Here is a 22,455-nt window from a genome sequence, read left to right as displayed (position 1 = left end):
GTTAACATGATGGCAAAAAACCACGTAAAATGGGTATTTTGTTTATGAATGACATTAAAAACAAAAAATGAGGCATTACTGTTCATTATTGTTCGAGCTATTTGGAGCATGGTTGGCACACCGTGCCAGGACAGAGTGGGCTATTCCTGGTGAGGTGGAAGGTGCTCTTATTTTGAAGCCACAGAGTATTATAGAAACCATGCCTTTTATTTTGAAGTTCCGTATCTCCGGCTCTCCGGGCACGGGCAGGGAGAGAGAGTCGCAGGCAGAGGTAAGCCAGAGACGGTACGGTGTGGGGCTGTAGCTACGGTGTCAGCGGCAAGTATGAGAGGAGACAAGTTTACGAGCTGAAGCTGGCTGATTGACAGCCTCTGTCGCATTCTGTGGAGGGACCACTTGTACCGGCGGACGTCGAGAAGACGCGGTGTAGCCTGTGCGACTAAAAAAACCTAAACTAAACCTTTAAAAACAACTGGTGGACACACGGGGTTTGTGGATAGACGTTGGCAGCGGCGGCGGCAGGAGCAGGGAGAGAGTGTGAGTGCTTTGGCGGCGTTCCCGCTGCTAGAGAAACATGAACAAAAACCACCGAGTGCCGAGCAGCCGTTCTCTGAATGCAGTGGAGGTGAAGAGCAAGGTGGGTACGGACACTTATTTGTCAGGTATCCTTCCAGTGTTTGTACTCCAGACAACCTTCGTCCTCATTAAATCCACTCTTGCTAATTTAGCCTGCTAAAGAGGCTTGATAGCGGGTTATTATGAAGCAAGGCTTATAAACTTTAAGAGGAGCTAACAGTTTTGGTTTTTTTCCACTGTGACCACCCGAGAATTTGGTTACAATTCTTAAAACTTTATTGGTAACCGTGGCGTAGTTTTTTGGTCGTTTTACGTCTAAAGGCTAGCTAGTTTGTGACAAGGTGGAAGGTTTTTGTCAGCTGACTGCGCAGTGAGCCAGTGTCACCTGTCACAGCCTTCTCCGCCGTACTCTCCTGCTCGTTTACCGAGTACTGACTTCAAGTTTGACCCAACTCTTTAACTTAATCAAATCTGCGTGAAAAGTTTACTCAAATTACCAAAAGTTTATGTCAAATTACCTCGGTTAAAGGTGATAGTCGTTGCCTGTCGCGTTATTTGCCTGCGGTTACAGGTGTCACACGGCCTGCGTCAGGCTCGTGGCTCCATCCGCGCCCTGCTGAGGCTTGACCACACATAAGTGTAATGAATAATGACTATATTGTTCTAGAAGTTTTTGCACGCGTCGACACAAGCTGTCAAATATTTTCAGCTACAGCACTAATTTTGCCTCCCTACAGTAGTGCAATAACTATTGTTATTATTTACTCAGCTATCCCGGGTTATTTAAATTCTTTTGACTCTTCTGAGTTAAGATTGTCTTCCTTATGTCCCCAACCACTTATTAAATTAACTCTGCTTTGCACTGATGCATAAAATAACTGATTAAGCTGGGAGATCATCTTTTGTCAGCGCTGAGCAACAGTAACCACAACAGCTGGTACCTCTCACTAACGCTACCAATGAGGCATTGTGCTCTGTCTCAGCTACAGAGCTGCCTAAAGATTAGGCGTCCAGAGCCATTGATCCAGTCAGTCCACAGGCTTAAACAGGTAAACCAGCAACATGTTTGTGGGGATTGCTGAAAGCACACTGTCTTTGTAATAGCTGCAGGATAAATATTCTGTGAGGTAGCTTGATAAAAGCTTTATCTGCAAACCTAGAGATACACAAAACACGTGAATAATTTACCACACGTGGTGTGCTTTGGCTTACGCATCAGTACAAAGTAGGCTTATCAGGCACTGTTTCATACCCTGGTTTCGGCCATACGTCACACCTGTGTGTGTATTTGTGTGTTCATTTGCAATCACATGTGAACGCCTTTCTGCCCCATCCCAGTTTGGTGCAGAGTTTCGTCGGTTCTCTCTGGAACGGTCCAAGCCAGGCCGCTTCGATGAGTTCTACGGTCTCCTGCAGCACGTGCATCGCATCCCCAATGTGGAGCTGTTGGTGGGCTACGCTGACGTGCACGGTGACCTACTGCCCATCAACAATGACGACAATTACCACAAGGCCATCTCCACAGCCAACCCTCTACTCAGGCTGTTCCTCCAGAGGAAAGGTATGCACAGAGGAAGTGTTTGGACAAAGTGTCCCAAGTTTTCATTTGTTTGCTTGGTTACACCTGCTTTGCATTGGAAATGCAAATACAGTCATTAGCATTGAAAAGCACAGCTTAGAAATATGTGATAGGCTATTGACTATAGCTGTGACAGAGTTATAAAAACTTAAGTGTCACTTTACATTGTCAGTTTTTAGGCTACTTGTTGTATGTTTCCATGTTCAGCTAAACAAACTACTAAACCGCTGGCCTCTATTTTTTTCCTTATTGATTTCTAGTTAACTAAGGTTAGGGGCCTTTTCAATTCAATTCAATTTTATTTATATAGCGCCAAATCACAACAAAAGTTGAGAGGAAGAATGCACTTGAAATGAGGAGCTGAGCAAAACAACAAGAGTAGACGAATGGAGTTCACTTTGAGTTTGTCCAGTAGACTGTTCTGTATTGCAGCTTGGTAGCTGCATGGCAATTATTTTTTTACGTGTCTGACTGTTTTGGAAATACGGGTTTCAAGTATTTCGAGCAGTGTTTCTGTAAACACTGCTGCTGTAGTTTCTAACTTCCTTTGCTGGCTCTGGTGTAATCATTGCCAATATTTCTGCCATAATTGCTCTGCTTTTGCAGTTCCCCTTGTAGATAAGTTTTTTATCTTTTAGCTAATAAAGGAAGAAGTTGTGGCTGCTCTAAATTCATGCTCTCAAGTATGGCTTACCTTTATTTCATGTGTATGATTACTGCAGGTCTTACTATATCAACCTTGGTGTCTGATATTGGCATATTGCCAATTAACATGGCATTTACTGATGTCAGTGGTCGACATTAATATGTTCTGTCTCCAAGATTTCACACGAGCTAAGTGATTGTGTTACAAAAAACTGAAAGGGTCAGGGTTTTTTTTTTTGTTGTTGTTATCATGGAGTAAATGAGGTATAAGCAAGAGCAAAAGTAAAGTAAATAGATTTGAAAACAAAATGCTGCTGTTGGCCCATAATTTCACAATCAGTGTATCCATAGTGATTACATAAACATGTTTCTGTCAGAGTATGCGTACAAAGGTTTAACCTCTCCTTTGATTTTGGAGTGTATTCCTAATCACTAAGTTGCTAAATGTGACCTGTTGAATGTGGGGAGGACCACAGGGTCTGCCTGTGCCTGTTGTGTTTAAGCCTGTGCCATATGACCCTATAGAAGCTAAGCCACTTTGTCAGAAGAAGATTAGTGGGGTCAGTGTGTATCGCTGCATGGGACTGTGTTTCAATTACATGCTCCAGACACTAGCCCCACACTGGGCTCACTGCTGCTCACATGAAAAACGCATGAAAACACCGCCTCGGCAGGAATCCCAGCCAGAACAAAAACAGAAGACAGACGCATTAATGCAGTCATAACCCCCCGCAGACCCCCTGACCTGAAACCCTGGTTTCCCTCCTGATTTGTCAGCAGGGAAACCCCCTTACTTTACCGTTAAGCACCAGTTGGTCTGAACATATAAAGCCGTGCATTGTGTGGAAGCAGCAAATTCGCAGCTTATAGATAATTTATTAAATCATATATCTGCAGGCACTGGATCTCATCTCTGATGATGGCTCTATAACAGGTTAATGGCTTGTCCATGTTGGGGCCAATGCGGAAGCTTTTTAACACTCAGTGCTTGTTTATCTGGAAAGCTTCTTACATCTTTTAGAACCCCGATCTTTTTGAAATGAGATGTCTTGTGTTCCATTTTGGATAAATAGTATTACTGAACTTAATGATCTTGTTACCATATCTGCATGTGACCCAACAGCCAAATGAAAAATCTTCATATGAACAGGTAGTTATAAATAGCATAAGGATCATGAGGTCATGATCCCTACCACAGTGTTTAGTTGTGTTTGTGTTTAGTGTACCTCACTGCATCAGTTCAGAAGTTTAGCAGTCCAGTCATCAGTTCAATTCGAATGCTATTAGACTTCCGTGTCCTTTAAGACTGCAACTGAGTAATTATGTAAATGTCTCAGTCAGATGTGATGTGATTGGTCATTATTGCATAAGAGCAAGGCTTCAGACAAAGTAGCAGTGGGGGCCAAATTATGTTCCAACTAGGCTGGTGTGGAATAGTGCAGTGAAATCCTGCTGAACTTGGACTGGGAAAGAAAACTTGGAGCTAAAAGAACAAAAAACTGCCCACAATCTCCACATTCAGTGATTTGGATGATTTGTGTGTTTATTTTAAAAGTGTGTCTAGTCTGTGCACTGTAGAGCTCATGCGTATAATGAGGGTTATTTTTGGCACTGAATTTTATTTGTCTCAGAGACTAAATCTAGGCTGTGTATACCCTAGGCTGGGCGCTTTAGGTTTCATCCACTCGTCAGCGTGCAGATGGTTCGATGGATACTAGGCTGCAACTGTATGTTGTTGTCTGGTTGTTAAATAATGGCTACATTGTTGTTTTTCTGCCTCTGTGCTATTCAGCCATTAATGTCTTATTGTTCACTGCTGAGAAATGGCTGAAATGTTTGTGCCTCTGTTTTTGACTACTGGTCATTTTTGAAATCGCTTCAACGCATAACAAATACAACCCAGCAGCACTGGGTATTCCCTGACACCCTCCACCCCCACCCCTCCATCTGTGAACAATGTGTTGATGACTGTTGGGCTGGCAGTGAGTTGTCCACTGTTTACTGGTTGTCATGGCACCCCTAAAGAGGCCTGCTCATAGGTGGATTAATGCTGCAAAGCATGCTGGGAGCATGATTGCTAGCATTTGCAAAGACTGTCTTTGTTGAGGTTTTTTGACGACTTCACTTGTTATTAATATATCTCATACAGTTGTAACTACTTAGAGGTGTGTCTCTCTCTCTCAGAGACTATGTATAAATGATAATGGGTAAAGTTGGGTTAAAGTGAGTGAGTTAGTGATTAATGCTATTAGTTGTTCTCATGTAAGCACTTTCTGTCTTGGTTGCTGACAAAGTGCAGCTTTTGGTTTCATTTAGGCTTTTTGTAGCATGTGCAGCCATGTAGGATGGTGCACTGTTCTGCTGGAGGAGACAGCTGCCATCAAGGAGTGTTGCTGCCATAAACAGGTGTGCCTGGTATGCACAATAATTAGATGGGTTGTATGTGCCAAATTAACAGTTTTATGAATGCCAGATTTCCCAGCAGAAACATTACACTCCAACCAGATAAGCAACAAGATAATCAGCCTGTTTCACATCACCTCTTAGTGGTTTTAATTCAGTGTGTAGCCTAGCCTGTACTACATTATTAACCTAATACCACCACTCTTATAAAGTAGTAAAACAAATTGTGCACTGATGTAGGTGTATTTGCAGTAAGACCGTTTTAGCCAGTACATCTGCCTGGATGCCTCATTATTGTAGCTCTGTTTTACATTTTCAGAAGCCCCAGGATGTTTCAGTCTTGAACTGCTCCAGTTTATAGTTGGGTTGCAACTTGCTCAACAAAATGATGTGCTATTTCAGTGGTTTTGTTGGCCTGTGTATATTGAGTTAGCATTATTATTAAATACTTCTTTTCAGGGAAACAGGAAAATGAGACACACGTTCAGCCTTGTGTTTAATTGTCTTTAAACATGGCTGACAGAAGAAGTTCTCCCTCAGTTTGACAACATGTTTGTCTGTATCAGTCATCCAGAACGCCTTTTGTGCTTGTATGCACACAACTTTCAGAGTGTCCAGGTCGTCATCCATGTAGCAGTAGCAGCTTTCAGGCAATCCCAGGGTGTGTGTTTGTTCAGTGATGTTGCTCACTGCTCTCACAGTTTCAGCTCCTAACTCTTATCCATTAACGTAAAGGGGAAAGGTATAGGGAGGGACAGAAATGACTGTATTTGTGTTTCCCAGCAGGGATTGCCTTTTAATTAGTAACCAGTGAATGAGTCACCCAGCCAGAGATGGAATATGTTCAGTGTGAAAGTACACCTAGCCTGCAAAACATGCAAAGTCTCTGAATATGATAAGAACTTGAACCTGAATCTGCTCGGCACTGACAGGGAGTGATAATGAAAGTGCACTGAGACAGACATGGAGTGGGAATGTGACATTCACAGAAGAAGAAAGGAGAGATAGACTAAGCATAGGATTTCAGATTAAGTAAGGACACCGCAACTAAAGAGATGCACTTTTACTGTGGGTTTGAATAGAAAGGATATGCTGAAGAGAGATATGGTGGCAGGTGTGAAGGATGCCATTTCCCTGAGGAGCTCTTTCTGTAAAAATAACAGAAATTAGCCACCCTTGATCTGGATGTGAGGTTTTCTACAGTGCATGATGTATTCCCCAGGATGCTGTCTGTGATGAGTGAGGGGATGATGAATTTGTAGATCTTAAGGAAGAATGTGTGGAGGAGGAGCAGAACTTGAGCTTAATAAGAGATTGGAGGATGAAAGAGAGAGGGACAGTAAACAGTACTAAAGAGGGAGTAATGTATAAGGCTTTGTTTGGGCAATGCATGTAATTAGAGATGTGGGGAGATGAGAGGGAGTAGTGTTAGTGCGATCGGAATGCAACAAGAGGTAGCAAGAGAGGGAATAAGTGAGTGAGGGAAGAGGATAGCGGGAATAGTATTAGTGAGGGAGGAATGTAGAGTGAGGCCCACGCTGGGGAGGGTGGGCGAGAGAGAAAGAAATGGAAAGGAAGAAGGGAGGAAGATTGAACGGAGGGGGGTTTGGTGGAATGTGGCCAGCTTCTGATCACGTCTGCTGGCTAGATTAGACAGGACAGCAGGCCAGGCTGGACCCTCAGCTCCACAGCTCAGCTCAGTCAACAAGGTAGACAGAGGAAGAGCAGAGAAAGGATAAGGAGATCAAATAAAAGTAAGCAGGGACATGGAGGACAGAAATGAGAGAGGTGAGCCAGATCCCTGCTCGGTCTCTCCTTTGAAACCTGACTGAATGAGACTATGCAGGCTGCAAGCAGATGGAGGAAGAGCAGTGGTGACAGCAGGAGGCCAGGCTCTGTTATATAGAGGCTGTCAGAATTCTCAGCTTAGGGTTGGTTAAGGAAGATGAATGAATAAATGAATGGGTAGAAGGAGGGAAGGAAATGTGTTGACTGCATGAGAAATATGAAGAAGGGAGAAACCGCACATTCAATTAGGAGAAGGAGTTGGATGACGGGGAGGGTGAGGGTTGGGGAGTTGGGAAAAGTGGACTGTTTACTGTTACAAACCACAAAGAGTAAACTGATATGGAGAGGTTATAACTGAACTGTACTAGTCGGAGAAAAGATCAGGGAGATACGCACACTGTGTTATGAGATGTGATTGAACTTTGTCGGCTTGGCACATTTTAGAAGTACGTGATGATATGTTGTAGTTGTTCTCATGAGTTGAAACAGAAACTTCAGACACGCGTGTTTGTTTATGGTTTTCAAATAATTTACACAAAGAGAGAGCAGTTATTTTTGTTATAATGTGAATACCATGGATGTACTATGAAATATGTTGTTTTCCACTCAATGTCAAGATAATTTCCCGGATAATTTATGATCTTTAGACTTTTAGTTTCACTTGCAAGCAGAAAGATGTGCTTTCCCGATTTTTAATTAAGCCATGTGTCCCCCTGGGCTTTAAACTACAGAGATATTGATCTGAAGCGTGATAACCAATATGCTTATCTGTGATTATTATTATTATTTAAAATCTCACCATTGTAGCATATTTACCCTGGCTATGTTCTGACATGCAGCTCCCAAAAGCTGTTGCCTAACCACCTTCACTGTTTGTATTCTTTCTTTCTTTCTTTCTTTCTTTCTTTCTTTCTTTCTTTCTTTCTTTCTTTCTTTCTTTCTTTCTTTCTTTCTAACAGAGTTATATGGAAGTGTTGATATTATAGGATAGGTATGAGTTAGGGGTGGGCGATATAAACGATATACGATAGAAACGATATAAATTTGGCCAACGATAGAGATTTTGACTATATCGCTCTATCGCGATAGCGCATGTTGATGATGTCATCAAGCTTCGCCTGTTTTGGCCGAAAGCATCGCAGCGGCTACAACCATTATCATCTGCAAATTATGGCGGGCGACAGTCATAGCAAAGAGATGAAGCACTTTTGAAATATGGGGAAAGCCAAAAACTGCGCTTCCTCCACTTCCGTAACATTGATTCATTAATGTTGAATTCTCTCGCAGCTGTTCTATTTCCATGTTTTTGCAGTATATTAATAACTAACCTCGTATTGTGGATGAATAATCTCAGTTGTTCTCCTGACTGAAGTTTGGCCCGTGTATAGCATCCTGCTACGCGATTGCATTTGTCCCTAACCACCAGAATCCCTCACGTTAACTTTTATGGAGTGGAAAAAAAGTTGGCGTTCATCCTCCAGCTTCACTTTGCTAATGTTATACTAACATAGCTGTGTCGCAAGCAATCACGTAGCACAACATTATATACCAGGTAGTCCAACTTCAGTAACCCTGCAAACGCCACTGCTGTTTAGTTTTCTGTCTTCATTTATGTTGGAAGTGGTAGCAGAGCTGTACGTTTTATTTAGGTTCAAAAATCTCTCAGTCAGAACATGGTATGTCATGTTTAGGTGTAAACTAGCGAGCTAACTTCCTGTTAACTTTAACTCCGTTAAATGTAATAAATTCTGTTTTCATGGATGACTGGATGTTAAACTTAATTGTTACACCCGATAAAGCAGCAACACTGATCATTTTATTAAAGATGAAAGACTTTAGACCGTTTTTAACTCTCGGTGTTCGTTTGACTTTGGGACCTGAAGATGACGGAGTTTTGGACCCAGATTACTCCGCGAAGCTCCTCACTACGGCAGCCATAATGCTCTGACAATCCATCAAAACATTTTTAACAGATTTCTGCACGCCAAAATCGGTTCGAGGTCAGTAAGCACAACCAGAATTCATACATAAGGCACACTCTCGATTTTTGAGGTTTTAAGTGTGCCTTATAGTGTGGAAAATACGTTATACAGAAGAAAAGAATATATCGTGATATATATCGTTACCGCACATGCTTCAAATTATATCGCGATATGAATTTTAGGTAATATCGCCCAGCCCTAGTATGAGTCTATCCTAAAATAACACTTGAATGACCATAACATAATGGAAGATTACATGTCATTTTTTCCCTGCACATGCTGACTGTAATGAGATCCCTTTGTAACATGATTCCAGCACAAACAATATTTCCCACAGATTGACTTTGAAAGGAGGTAGACTCACTTTTTTTATGTTATGAAATCATTCCATTTTTAAGTTTCTCTTTTAAGTAAATAGTCGCTAGATAACACTTTGTGAAACAACGAGCAGTGCAATCATCTGCTTCTCCAGTGAGTCTCTGACAAGCAAATTCCAAATCTCCACGTTTTGTCCTTGAAATGGTTTGTACTTTGTCACAGCATAGATTTTTGGCTTGTCATAGTAGAGAAAGTCAAATCATGACTAAAATTATTTGTGACTGGTCCCTTATTTTCATTTGAGCCAGCATAAACAGTCCCCAGACTCTGAAAGTGAATCAGCTGAATTCGTCACTTGTATTTTTCCTACAGTGAGATCTAAAACAGTCATCTGTAGAAAAAAGTCCCGTTTGAGGCCCTTATCTAATTTGATTCTAAGAATATATCCTGTTTATATGTTTATATATCCGGAACAGTCTGGACCTCCTCCACCCCACACCATTGAGGAACGCCGGTGGGGGAGGCGGCGGTGTCGGTCAGGACCGTATCCCAGCTGCCAGCTTCTCAATATGACGCTCAGTCTGGTCCTGCTTTTCTTCCCGCCGGCGACGTGACACCACCGCCTGCTCCTGTTGTGTGGCCGCGAGTTCAGCCACCATTCAGGCCAGCACCTTCCCTGGCTGACCCAGTCCTGGGTCTGCCGCGCCCCCTTTCTATGTTTCGGCACCACTGTAACAATCACACGGCAGACATATCCATAGTTTCATGCTTTTCAGTGTCTTGCTTTTATTATCACTCACGGTTGCTTGTTTACACACTGGCTGTAGCTTTTTAGCTCACAGCCACACACTCCAACAACAACAATAACCAGACCTTTTATGCTGGTGAGGCACGTTTGCAGATGCCGTGCAGGTGTGTCCATCGCCCCTGCAGCAGCACCATGGCCCGCCACAGAGACAAAGAAGGACTCAAGCTGAGAGATGGGCCGCAGTGACTAAGAGACATGTTGAGTGAGGGTAACAGGAATAACATCTGGAGGACAAGGTCAGGAGGTATTACAGGAAAGAGAGAGGCATCTGTGCCAGCACAAAATAAATTGATGGAATTGCTGAATGCTGCAGGAACAAGACCAAAGCACGCATACATGCATACTGAGAGTGTGTGAGCTGGCAAATAAAGTGTGTTAATTCTGCATTAAACCTATTAGTTGTACAGGGTGTGGGCCATTTATATGGATACACCGTAATAACATGGGAATGGTTGGTGATATTAAAGTCCTGTTTGTGGCACATTAGTATATGTGAGGGGGCAAACTCCTCAAGATGGGCGGTGACCATGGTGGCCATTTAGAAGTCGGCCATCTTGGATACAACTTTTGTTTTTTTCAATAGGAAGAGGGCCATGTGACACATCAAACTTACTGGTAATGTCACAAGACAAACAATGGTGTGCTTGGTTTCAATGTAACTTTATTCTTTCATGAGTTATTTACAAGTTTATAAAATGTGTTCAATGTGCTGCCCATTGTGTTGGATTGTCAATGCAACCCTCTTCTCCCACTCTTCACACACTGATAGCAACACCGCAGGAGAAATGCCAGCACAGGCCATTCCCATTTTATTACGGTGTATCCATATAAATGGCCCACCCTGTACATTGCTTCATTACAGCTGATTCCCCCTCCAGTTTTGGTCTTTTTGATAAATGGCTGCTGTCAAGACAGGGTAATAAAGCAGGGCTGATGTGTGTAATGGAGAATTCATGACAGATCGTATGAAAAGGCTTAGGAGCAGGCAGTCATGTTCATGACCGGAGTCTTTTAAATAATGGATCTAATAAGCAATTACTCAAATTGACAACTCAATTCTACATGAAGACTTCCTTTGCTCAAGCTCGCCTCATACCTCTACAAGTCTGCACAGCCTCCCTCCTTCTATTTCTTTCTCCTTCCCTATCAGCAGAATTAAGGCACTTTTTATCTGAGCTGTGCCAGGAAGGTATGCTCACCACACCAGGAATAGCAACCCTCTGGGAATTTACTCCTTTGAAAGTATTTTTTTTATCACCTCCTGTCCTCTTTGTGTTTTTTCTTCTCTTTTTCTGCATTTTGTGTCTCTCCTTCCTGCTTCTTTTTTCTGTTTTTGGCACCATCCCTGTTTTTTCTCATCTGTCCAAGTTCACACTGACACACACATCATGTACTCCCCCTCTCCTCCCCCTCTCTTGTATCGTTCTGTGTCGGGAACAACGCAGCACCAGCTGTGTGGTGAACATCCAGGCTTGTCATCAACAAACCTGACTGTTTCCAGAACACCACAACCTTCACCTGCTCGTCTTTTTCTTTGCGCTATTCTTACTCCTATCCTTGAGACATGCCATACGTTTTATATGGAGGGTTGGCTTGATGGACAGCACTTGTTAAACAGTTTTACTCTCATCTGAACCACTGATGAGTGCACAACTATCCTTTTAAAAGAATATAAACATAGAGCCAAAAGTGTTGGCTACAGTAACTGGACTGATGATGGCAGCTCTTGTAGCTCCTTCCTGATCTTGTTCTTCCACCCGAACATGGTGTCAGGTTTCCCTGACGCTGCACCTGGGACAACTAATACAAGGAAGTAATGGATTTAATGTCACTGTTGTAGCAGGGAAAGCCTCTTGTCCTCCAATAATGCTGGATAATCATAAGTATAGTCACTACTGAACAGGTCAGTATCATTAGAATAAATGCAGTAATGCTTTACTAAAGACAGAAGTACATTAATGTCCATAGAAAAAGGTGCAGCTCAACAGATGCACCGATGCATAATTGTGTAATATAGCCTATTGTTTTTCACCTGTTAGAGTCTATAATAACAATAATAATAAAGCTGGAAATTCTGGTGTGAGCGGATATGGCATGTTGTGATTGCCCACACATATCACTTCTGTGCGAGTAATACGGTCAATTTGAGAGTACAAAGGTGGAGCATGATAGATCCAGGGCATTTAAAAGTAGAGTGTTAGGGCAATGATGCAGTTGACCTGTGCGTGCCATTTGAAATGAGTGACCTCCTCTCCGTAGGCAGAGATGTCATAGTTCTTTCAGTGTCAGGATGAAGATGCATTCGTTGTTCACCCTGTGCGTGCTTGTGTGCGTTAGTTACATGCTACGGAGAGGGGTGACTGAGCATCACTGCATGTGTCCTCACTTGTGGCTATGTGCTGCTGGGTTGTCATTTTCTCCTCCACTGCTTCGCTTCCTTTGCTCCTCACTAACTCCATTCAGAGTGTGGGAAATCAAAGCAGCCACTGCATATTTGAAATACCTAACCTGTTCAGAGCCATGCCAAGTGTGGGGATAGTGATTATGCTTTCTATTCAGAGTTTGTGAATCATATCTCAAATATGAGCGCTGATACCAGTTAAACTGCATGATTACTGAGCAAGGAATAAAGCTAGGATAGCACCGGTTTGAAATTCTGGACCGACACTTGTCATACATTTCTAGTTTTGAGCCAGGGGAAGCAAAGAAGCTAGTAAAGAGCTGTTTTAAAATCTTGAACTTGTCTATTTATTGTTTTTTGTTTTTGTTTTTTTTAATCATGTGTGACGAACCCAACTGTTACCTTATGTTATGGAGAGAAGCAAAAAGGACTTGGGAGGACATTAAAAGAAACATTTTGATAGCTTAGCGTTAGGGACTCAGTGATGACTTAACTGGAAGTCGACAAGCCTTCACAAAGCTTTGAGCTGATATTTTTCATAATGGAACCATAAGCAGCTATAACTGACATCTTCCAAACATTTTCCCAGTATGGTTAGTGTTGGAGTCTGTCTGTGTAGTTCTTTGGCTGAGAATAGGAGATTGTGGGAAACCAACCAGTGCAGAGGCTACAGAAGCCCATTTACACACAAAATCTTCCAAAATCTAATGGTGCAGCTCAGTGGCCATAATGTTAAGTGGAATGTTGATTGGTTTAAATGGCTGGCTTGAACAGAAAGTGGAGTTTACCACAAAAATGAAGAGTGTCCTCTCTGCCTACAGGACCACCAAATCACAAACATCCGAGTAGCTCACATTACTGGTTGTTCCATGTATTTGTCACACGGCCACAGATGACAGCACACAGCTGCGCATGTTGATGTGGGTCTGTATGGCTTTGTGTTGCACTATGTTGCAAGGACCTCAACTTGATGCAAAAAAGAGTGTAGTGCCTAGAATATCCTCGTAGTTGAAAGATCATTCAGTAAAAAGCTAATATTCCTAGAGCATGACTGATATCAAAGATTTTTATGCTCCATAATGATATCTGACGATTTAATAATCACCAAAATATGTCTTTGGGCAAAGTACTGAACCCTGAGTTGTCCCTGATGCATCTGTCAGAGCGTTTGAACGTTAAGTTAAAGGTGCTTAGTGTTGTATGAATGCGTGTGAATAGATGAAATTTGAAATCTAAGGCTCAAACCAAGAACCCAAATATTCAAAGTTTTGACTGCCAAATCATCTTTTCTCATCATTTTAAAAATGCATACCCGTGGTATGTGAAGACTGAAAACTTGATCAACTTGGCAATGAATATACTAGCATGTGTTTCTCATTCCTGGCTGCACTGATTTATTGCCAATGTGTCCATAAATTTTATGAGTTTAAACAGCAGCCTTGTGATAAATATCTTCAGAAATCTGAACATTATAAAATATTTCTGTTTCCTGCCCTTATAGTCCACCTCCAATGGTTTAATCATTAGCCAAATCAGTCACATACCTCTACGCACTGGACCACTGTCAAGCTCAAAGTGTTTACCAAGGACTGAGGGAATAAAAGTGATGTATGCTCAACATATGCAAACACACTCAACAGCAAACACAGAACTACCCTTCTGAATTTCTTAAATAAAGGAAGGAATGGAGAACTTTGGGATATGGGCGACAGACCCAAAATAGACCCAAACCCTTTGAAGCAGCTGTTCTAGACGTTGTCCTTCTTTAGGTATGCTCTAAATATTTAACTATACACTATTCCCCAAGCTCTGTGGTGAGTTGTTCTGGGCTAGCCAGTTGTAATTGTCGCTCAAGCTAATTATTATTATTTAAATTATTTCAACAGACATAAATATGATAATGCATTAGATTTTTAGATTTTTAATATACACCATATAACCCACTTAATATATGTATATACATAACATAATTTATTTTTTTTAAAAGTGTGGACATTTTGTAAAAAATGATTATTATGTTGACGTTATATCGGTATCTATGAGCTTATTTCCGAAGAATGCTCATTACCAGCTTTTTTTTCTTGAGCTCACAGTTAAAAACTATTCTTATATTTCTTATATGAGGGGAGTTATTATTTCATGTCAGTGCAAGCCTTAAAACATCAAACCCATCTGAGCCTAAACAGTAACACAGGAAATCACACACAATATTTTTTAAATACTTTTTAATAGTATTTTTTAATACTAATATCTGTACTTCTACTTAAGTACAGAATCTCTGTACTTTTTCCACCTCCGGTGACCTAATAATTTTAAAACTTGGTCATGTTTATTATAAACATCCACCTAATTGCTCGATTGAACAGTCTAAAACATGTTTTACCAAATCCTGATTTCTTGTTTTTTTTGCATATTTGTCACAATGAAACTTTCATGAAACTTAATTTTTTTTTATATTAGATAGAGAACCTAAATAATACAAAATATGTTTTTTAAATGATGATTTCATTTTCATTTAAGTCGACAGGTTCTTTTTAAGTGATTTCTTGATACAGCAGGTCTGGCAGTAATCAGGCCTAGATCTGGCTAGTGAAATTGGTGGATAAGCTTTCCAAAAATATAGTTAATGACAGGTAATTCATCATTTAATAAAAGGGGGGAAATTACTTCTTTCACACAGAGCCATGTAGGTTTGGATAAAAACAAAATAGGACCTCCTTTTACCCCCATTACCTTATATATTATTGGTTTAGCAATACTCTATTAAAATTTGTTTTGATACCATCCATGTGGCATCAGGAAGTTTGTTCTTTTGAGTATTAAATTAGACTAATCTGGGAGTTTTACTCTAAAAATAAAAAGAACAATAGAAGATAAATTCCGTAAACATGAAATGCTGTGTAGTATATTGTCTTGCCTTTTGTGCCTGCTTGTGTTTTTGCAGATTCTTGCATATGTTGCATACTGGTGATCTCAGAAAGCGGTATGAGTGTCCACCATTTGATACCAAAATAGCGTTTCTTAGTTGTTCTGAGGGCCTGTGAGTGGCCCCGAGGGACCGCCATATTCTTTTTACTCAAATATAACTCTATTGTCAGGTCTGGTCCTTTCATATGGTGCAGATGGAGAGATGGTTTAGATGAAAAGAAGTCTAGAGAGAGTGAAATGAGATGTGGAGCTGCGCATGACTGCACTGCAAGAACAACCTCTGTGTCGGCTGTGCAGGGACGTGCATATATGCGCATGTGCAAGTGTTTCAAAACATCCATCTGTGCACTATTTGCATATTGCTCTTTGGAACAAGAACCTAGCACGCATGATGAAATGTGTTTTAGCATTTACCTAGTTCTTCGAAGAAAGCTGTATTTCTTCTTCATGTGGAAATGAGCCATAAGATCAAGCCTGGCAAAGATATAGTAAAAGTGTATACACTAACTCTTGCCTCATGGGAACTGAAACATAAGACAGCCACTCTTTCTCGGGACAGTCGATCCTTTGTTTTGGCTTTCGGGATGGAGAGGGGAGTGGTGAGGTGTGTACCTGTCAGAACCTGAGAAGCTGAATCCTTATCAGACACCCGAGTGGATTTTTTTCCCAGATTACTCAAATACATGTTCAGAGGGAGAAACAAACTGTGAGGGGAGAGGTATTCAGTGTAAGACTGACAGTTTTTTTCCCTTTTTTTTCTTTTCTTTTATTAATAGCGCTCTTTTATCTAAAAGCAGAGTTTACAAAGTGCTGTCAAAACAGGAAAAAATTATGAATTTGGAAAAGGTGGGCAAGTTAAAGACTCATTCAAAATAGAGATGATAAAAATATCACCAGAAACAGACAAAAATAGGGACTGGAGAAGAGGCGAAAGAAGAGTATGAAAGATGTTAATGTTTAGCTTCTTGTATACTGGTTAACTATTCGAGAGCCAAGGGTCATATTTTTCCCTCTGTTACCTTGGCCAGCCTTGGGCCTTGTTGTAATGCCACCCATGTCGGGACTTTTACGAAAAGGCAAGCATAAATAGTGCCATTAATGTTATTGTTTGTATTGTTTTTATTTTAAAAAATAAAGCCTAAAATATTTTTTTGCCATCTTTTGCTCCCCACGGCATTCAAAATGGTACTGAGTATTTTACTGGTTATCAAGTTTGAAATTATAGTACTGTTAAAAAAAACCCTACTCCACAGATGCCAAACTTATTTTACATAGAGGTTCACATGCAACCCACTTTGATCTTAAGTGGGCCAGACCTTTTAGTCTGTCACAAAGTTTAACCATGCATTTAACTCATTCACTGCCAGGGTTTTTGAGCATTTTTACTCATTTTTGAAGAGCCACAGAAAACTGTGTGTTATGATCACATAAACGCTGAACCTACCAAAATGAAGAACAGACTCTCTTCTTCCATCCAAAAAAAAAAGCTTGTTTCTACCATTTTCCGTTCTTTAGTAATCAGCTGTAGAAGAGAGGTGGGTTCCACCAAAAATGCCTGTTTTGACCAAAAAAAAGGGAGAAAACGAGCTTTTTGTGAAAAATACATTTCAAGCAGTCTGATGTTCACTGACAAGCTGCCCGAGGTTGTATTCTAGCCCCTCCCATTGAAAACGTAATTGACGTCTATAGACGTCAATGGCAGTCAACGTAAGTTTTTCAATTGACGTCTATAGACGTCAATGGCAGTGAATGAGTTAACTACCCATTGTAAAAAATAAAACGACAACAAAAAAACAAACCTGAAATTTCTATTTCTTAATTGTTTTCTGTTATATAATATATTATTTACTTTTTAATTACTTTGGTGATTCTGGCCCCTGGGTCTTGTATTTAGCATCCCTGCCCTACTCATTCCTGGTTGTGAAATTTAAAAGTGATAACTTACCAAATTGTATCAAAAGAAAAAAAAAATTAATCTAGAGCTTGTCTAACATGCTAGTCTCCCATCAGTGTCCTTTCAAAGATCACAAGCATTTGCAGACAACCAGAAAAAGCTGCTGGCCTCAAAGCAAAGTTAAGCCTTCTTCCAAAGATAGTAGCTGACTGCAGTTACAGAATGGCAGTAGTTTAATGGATGGCACAAACAGGCAGAAAGGGAAGCTTATAGGTTGTAATGCTGTTTGCAATGCAAGGACAGTGATTGCTTTCACTTTGGTTTTAATTGAGCTCTGTTTTTAGATTTCATGAGGCAAGCAGTGCCTGTCTTGCTTGCCGTGGTGGAATTGTACTGCATTGTATGATGGTGACAGCCAAAACACAACAGTGTTTTTGTTTCAAATGTGACCTTTGTGTGATGTAAAAAGTTAGACGGTCAGCATTTGCTTTTTTGTAAGTGACATGATAACATTGATATAATTTAAGCCAGGAGATGCTTAGCTCGTCTTAGCTCAGCCTTGCTTAGCTTAATAGTTAAATATGCAACCTAACAAAAATTTGCCTACTAGCACTTTTAAAGTTTGTTAATTAAGATGTAATATTTTTTAAATTTATTTTTTGAACTTTGGTATGGATTGGATGGAGTCCAGGAAGTCACCACAGCAAGTAATCCATAGTGTAGCACCCCATACAAATGTGTACTACAACTTTAAGTCCCCAGCCTTTGTTCTAAACTCGCTGTGGATCAGGGCCTAGCCTACTGCAGTGCACTGACAGGGTCATGGCTGCTATGACTCCTAAAGCATCTTTATCATAGCAGTGGTGTGTGCATAATGAAATTAATGCATCCATTAATATTATAATTATAATTTAGAATTGCATGTTCTCTTTGCAAATTAATACAATAATTATTACATTACTATGAAAATTAAATTTCTTCCCTCCAGTGGTGATAACAGCATAACTGAATGTAATGCTTTGTTGTATGCCTGTACTCTTCTTTGCTCATTTTAATAAGGGCACTCTATTTATTTATTTATTTTCAATGAAGATGCATATCCAAGGCTGAGAAAACAGATGCATGTTGACGATCTGATACCAAGAATATGCCGATTAAAATCTTGTGTGTAATATATTTTATCTACTCGGTTCATGAGATTGTATGCAGCATAAGTAAGCTCATTTGTGGGTGGCTGTGTGTCAGAGAGAGCTGATGGGAGTTGACTTGAGGTAGCTGGTGTGCCATTTTGCATCAGTACAACCTGAGGGGAGCTATAGGGATCAGTGTCTTGTGTATGTTTAGCACAGACGCCCTGCAAGTATGCCTCAGGCTGAGAGCAAATCATTATTCATTCTTCTAAACTGCATGATGCAACACTGTGTCAGCTTGAATAACAATTTGATGTGTAATGAGCCTAGTGTGGTATTACTGAAAAAATTAACCAGCTTTTATTAACATCCTCTTTGTTTCTCTGTTCCTCTTCTATTTCTCTACTTCCTGTCTTCTACTTAACAGAGGAAGCTGATCATGGAACATTTGGTACCGATTCCCTGACCAGGAAGAAGAACACTGTGCTTTCTGCGGTTCTTCTGCGGCCTGATCACAACAAGAAAAAACCTCCAGTGATAATCAGCCTCCCTAAAGACTTCCGGCCTGTATCGTCCATCATCGACGTCGACATCCTCCCAGAGACGCACCGACGTGTTCGTCTGTACAAGCACGGCCAGGAAAAACCACTGGGTTTCTACATCCGCGATGGTTCCAGTGTACGGGTCACCCCACAGGGCTTGGAGAAAGTCCCAGGAATATTCATCTCTCGCTTGGTGCCAGGCGGGCTTGCGGAGAGCACCGGCCTACTGGCGGTTAATGACGAAGTGCTGGAAGTGAATGGTATCGAGGTTGCTGGGAAGTCGCTGGATCAGGTGACAGACATGATGATCGCCAACAGCCACAACCTCATCATCACCGTAAAGCCTGCCAACCAGCGGAACAATATCGTTCGTAGTGGAGTAGGCGGAGGAGGGGGTGCAGCATCTGGTAGTTCAGGACGCTCATCAGACAGCGGCGCCAGTTACTACGGCTACTCGTCACACAGTGCTGCAGCCTCCATACCACCACACATCATCCAGAACTTCCCTGTTGGGGAGTTGGAGAGCGATGAAGATGAAGAGGACTTGGTAATCGAGGCTGGAGGCGAGGCTGAGCCAATCAGACATGTGGCCTCCAACCACAGCATGAGCTCACTGCCTCGTTACGAACCACACCTCAACCTCCGCACCGCCACCACTTCCACCTTCTCCATTAACACCAATGGGACCCTGCCCACCAGCGGCAGCAGTAGTTCCCTAAGCAACATCAAGGCTACAACGCCGTCCCCAGACAGAGCCATGGAGAGGGGGAGTTTGGAGGAGGACGGTACTGTTATAACGCTGTAGACTGGACATTCTGGACATTTTACACACTACACACTGGAGACCAGAGAAATAAACACTCTTGTACTTTAACACACATGGAGGGTTGATGGAGAAATCAAATAAAACCCAGGAACGTACAGTTCCATCTCACAGTGACTAAACCTGAGAAGCACAAACATACGTCTGCGTATTACATCTCGACCTACTAAATTTGTCCTTTCACATCAAACACTACACCCCCATACTTTGCTCTTCTGAATGCCAATGACCACATATTTGTGCCATAGCAGTGACAGCCCCCATTCCTGGTTCTGCAGCCACAAAAACAACAACAGAAAACCCCCCTGAAAATGTCCACTGTTTCTGTTTATTCTAAACGCACCTGTTTTTAATCCCATAACTGTTATTCCGCCGAACTTCCTTTAGCGGGCAGAGATAGGAAGCCCATCCATACCCATTACATATTTCCTCTTTTTAAGTCGTGCTAACAAGCTAATATCACCCGTAAAGCAAAAACACTGTTTTTTCTTTTTCTCTTGTCACTCTGAAGCATGCTTTGATCGCCTGCCTTCTCCCAGGTAACCACAGCATGAGTGCAGAATTTTCCCTCACAAGGCACAGCAAACAACTATGCTGAGCGCTGGAAAAAAAATACACACACACACACACACACACACACACACACACACACACACACACACACATATATATATATATATATATATATATATATATATATATATATATATATATATATATATAAATTATTTTTTTTGGGAGGAGAATCCCATATAGAAGAAGTATTGTTTTCTTTGTGCTGGCTCGGATGGCATTAAACACTGCTGTCTATACTTGATGTGACAATGACTGATAATGAAAGATTGGTGATTTTGATAAATATTTGCACATCTTGTCCTTGGGCTTTTCCTATCCTGTCTTTATTATTATTATTATTATTAATACTTGGATCCCGCAAGTGACAGTGCTGTTTTTTATTTGACCAGTTAGAAGTTGTTGGACTAGGAAATCTTCTAGTTAATTTCCCTGTTGTATTTCATTCATATTGAACTTTTGCTTATCACGACAAGGGCTATTTCCCCTGCTGCATGTATACAGAAGAAACGATGTGAATGGGATTTTTAATTTAGTTTGCAATAGTGTTCCCCTCTTCCTTCTTTTTGGACCATAACTCAGTACATCTAATCTCAGTGCCGTCTCATTGCAACATGTCTTGCTTTTCATTGTATTATTATTGAATTCAGTTAATCGCTTAAGATAATGTAACTTAACAACTGTCTTTACAGTGGCTACTAAGGACCCCAAAGCACTTTACACAACCAGTCATCCACCCATTCACACACACATTCACACACTGGTGATGGCAAGCTACATTGTAGCCGCAGCTGCCCTGGGGCGCACTGACAGAGGCTGACATGAAGGAGTGGGTTAAAATGAATGGCTCACATAGTCAGAAGTGAAAAACTTCCTGGTTCCAAAGTACGCCCTTGTAGGACTGAGTCACGGTGAAACAAACACACACGCAAGGCAAAAGCTGATTCACTCTCTGTATTTGATAAAGGTGAGGCAGGGCTGGCTTGTGTACAGAATATCTTGGCCCTGACCTGCATTTTTGTGGTTTCAGTAGGATGATTTCTTGTCTGTAATGAACGTCCGTTTACTTTGATTTTTTTCTACCATTCAGTTTGAATTCACTCAGACATTTCACAATGTCTGAGTGAAGAAGTAACTCTCACAGTTCCTGTTCATAAAGCAGATCCACAACATTTATTGAAAGCACACTATAGATCCACCATTACCATTACAAGCTGCTGCCTCCCTGAAGTGAGAGCAGATGGTCTATTATTTCTTTCATTGATTTTTTTTTTTCCTGTTAAAAGTTTTAACCCTGACTTTAGCATGGATTTTATCTCACCCACAATATCATGGCTGGCACACACTGCACTTCCAGTGAAACACCACTGCACTAATGTTTATCATTTATAGCTCTGTTTATTGTTTATTACACAGTGAATCATTGACTAGAAACCTTCACACAGGTTGTGTATAACCACCCACTTGTTTATTGTAACTTATATGTGTAAGGTACTGTGTTTTGGGCCTTTTTATGGTACAGCACATGCTGGTGGGACTTGTCTTCTTTCATTCCCGATCTTAAAGCACAGCGATGAGTCGTACTTTGGATGGAAGGCTTTTAGAAGTCACTGTTAATTTATTTCCTCTACTTTTACCACAGGACACTGGGATTGTAACCACAGCAACATTTTTATTTATTCTCTAATCAGATGTCGGCATATTTTTCTTTCTTTGTACACATTTTATGACTTTATTTTTATAACTGATATATTGTTTATCTGTGATTGTTGTTTTTGGTCATAAATCTCACGGTACAGTAGATTTTTATTGTCCATTAGAGATGATTTCAGTAGGTGATTTTACGGTTCTGGCTGAAGCAACAGGAGAGTCTGTGCAAGACATGACACCATTATTGTTTTTGTTTTTTTTCATACTGTGAATTATGATTTCTGTGGAATAAAAACATGTATTAAAGCAACCTTGAAACAGGCTAAATGTTTTACTCTGTCAGAAATTTTTTAAGTGATCGAGCAATGATTGTTGCTTGCCAGATAAATTCTATGTTTTAGACTTGTAATGAAGA

General features: G+C 40.9%; 1 protein-coding gene across 1 annotated transcript; it reads left to right on the top strand.

Moving 5' to 3' along the window:
* The first annotated feature begins 254 nt into the window (after positions 1-254).
* pard6b (par-6 partitioning defective 6 homolog beta (C. elegans)) lies at positions 255-20,468 on the top strand. Its single transcript, XM_026154347.1, has 3 exons — positions 255-637; positions 1,915-2,137; positions 18,880-20,468. The coding sequence occupies exons 1-3, from the start codon at positions 575-577 to the stop codon at positions 19,797-19,799; spliced, it is 1,206 nt and encodes a 401-aa protein (XP_026010132.1). The 5' UTR covers positions 255-574; the 3' UTR covers positions 19,800-20,468.
* The last annotated feature ends 1,987 nt before the right edge of the window (positions 20,469-22,455 follow it).

The sequence above is a fragment of the Astatotilapia calliptera genome, chromosome 20 (genome assembly GCF_900246225.1).
Source record: "Astatotilapia calliptera chromosome 20, fAstCal1.2, whole genome shotgun sequence".
Lineage (NCBI taxonomy): Eukaryota > Metazoa > Chordata > Actinopteri > Cichliformes > Cichlidae > Astatotilapia > Astatotilapia calliptera.
The sequence above is the reverse complement of the archived record's forward strand: the minus strand, read 5'-3'. Positions and strand labels throughout refer to the sequence as shown.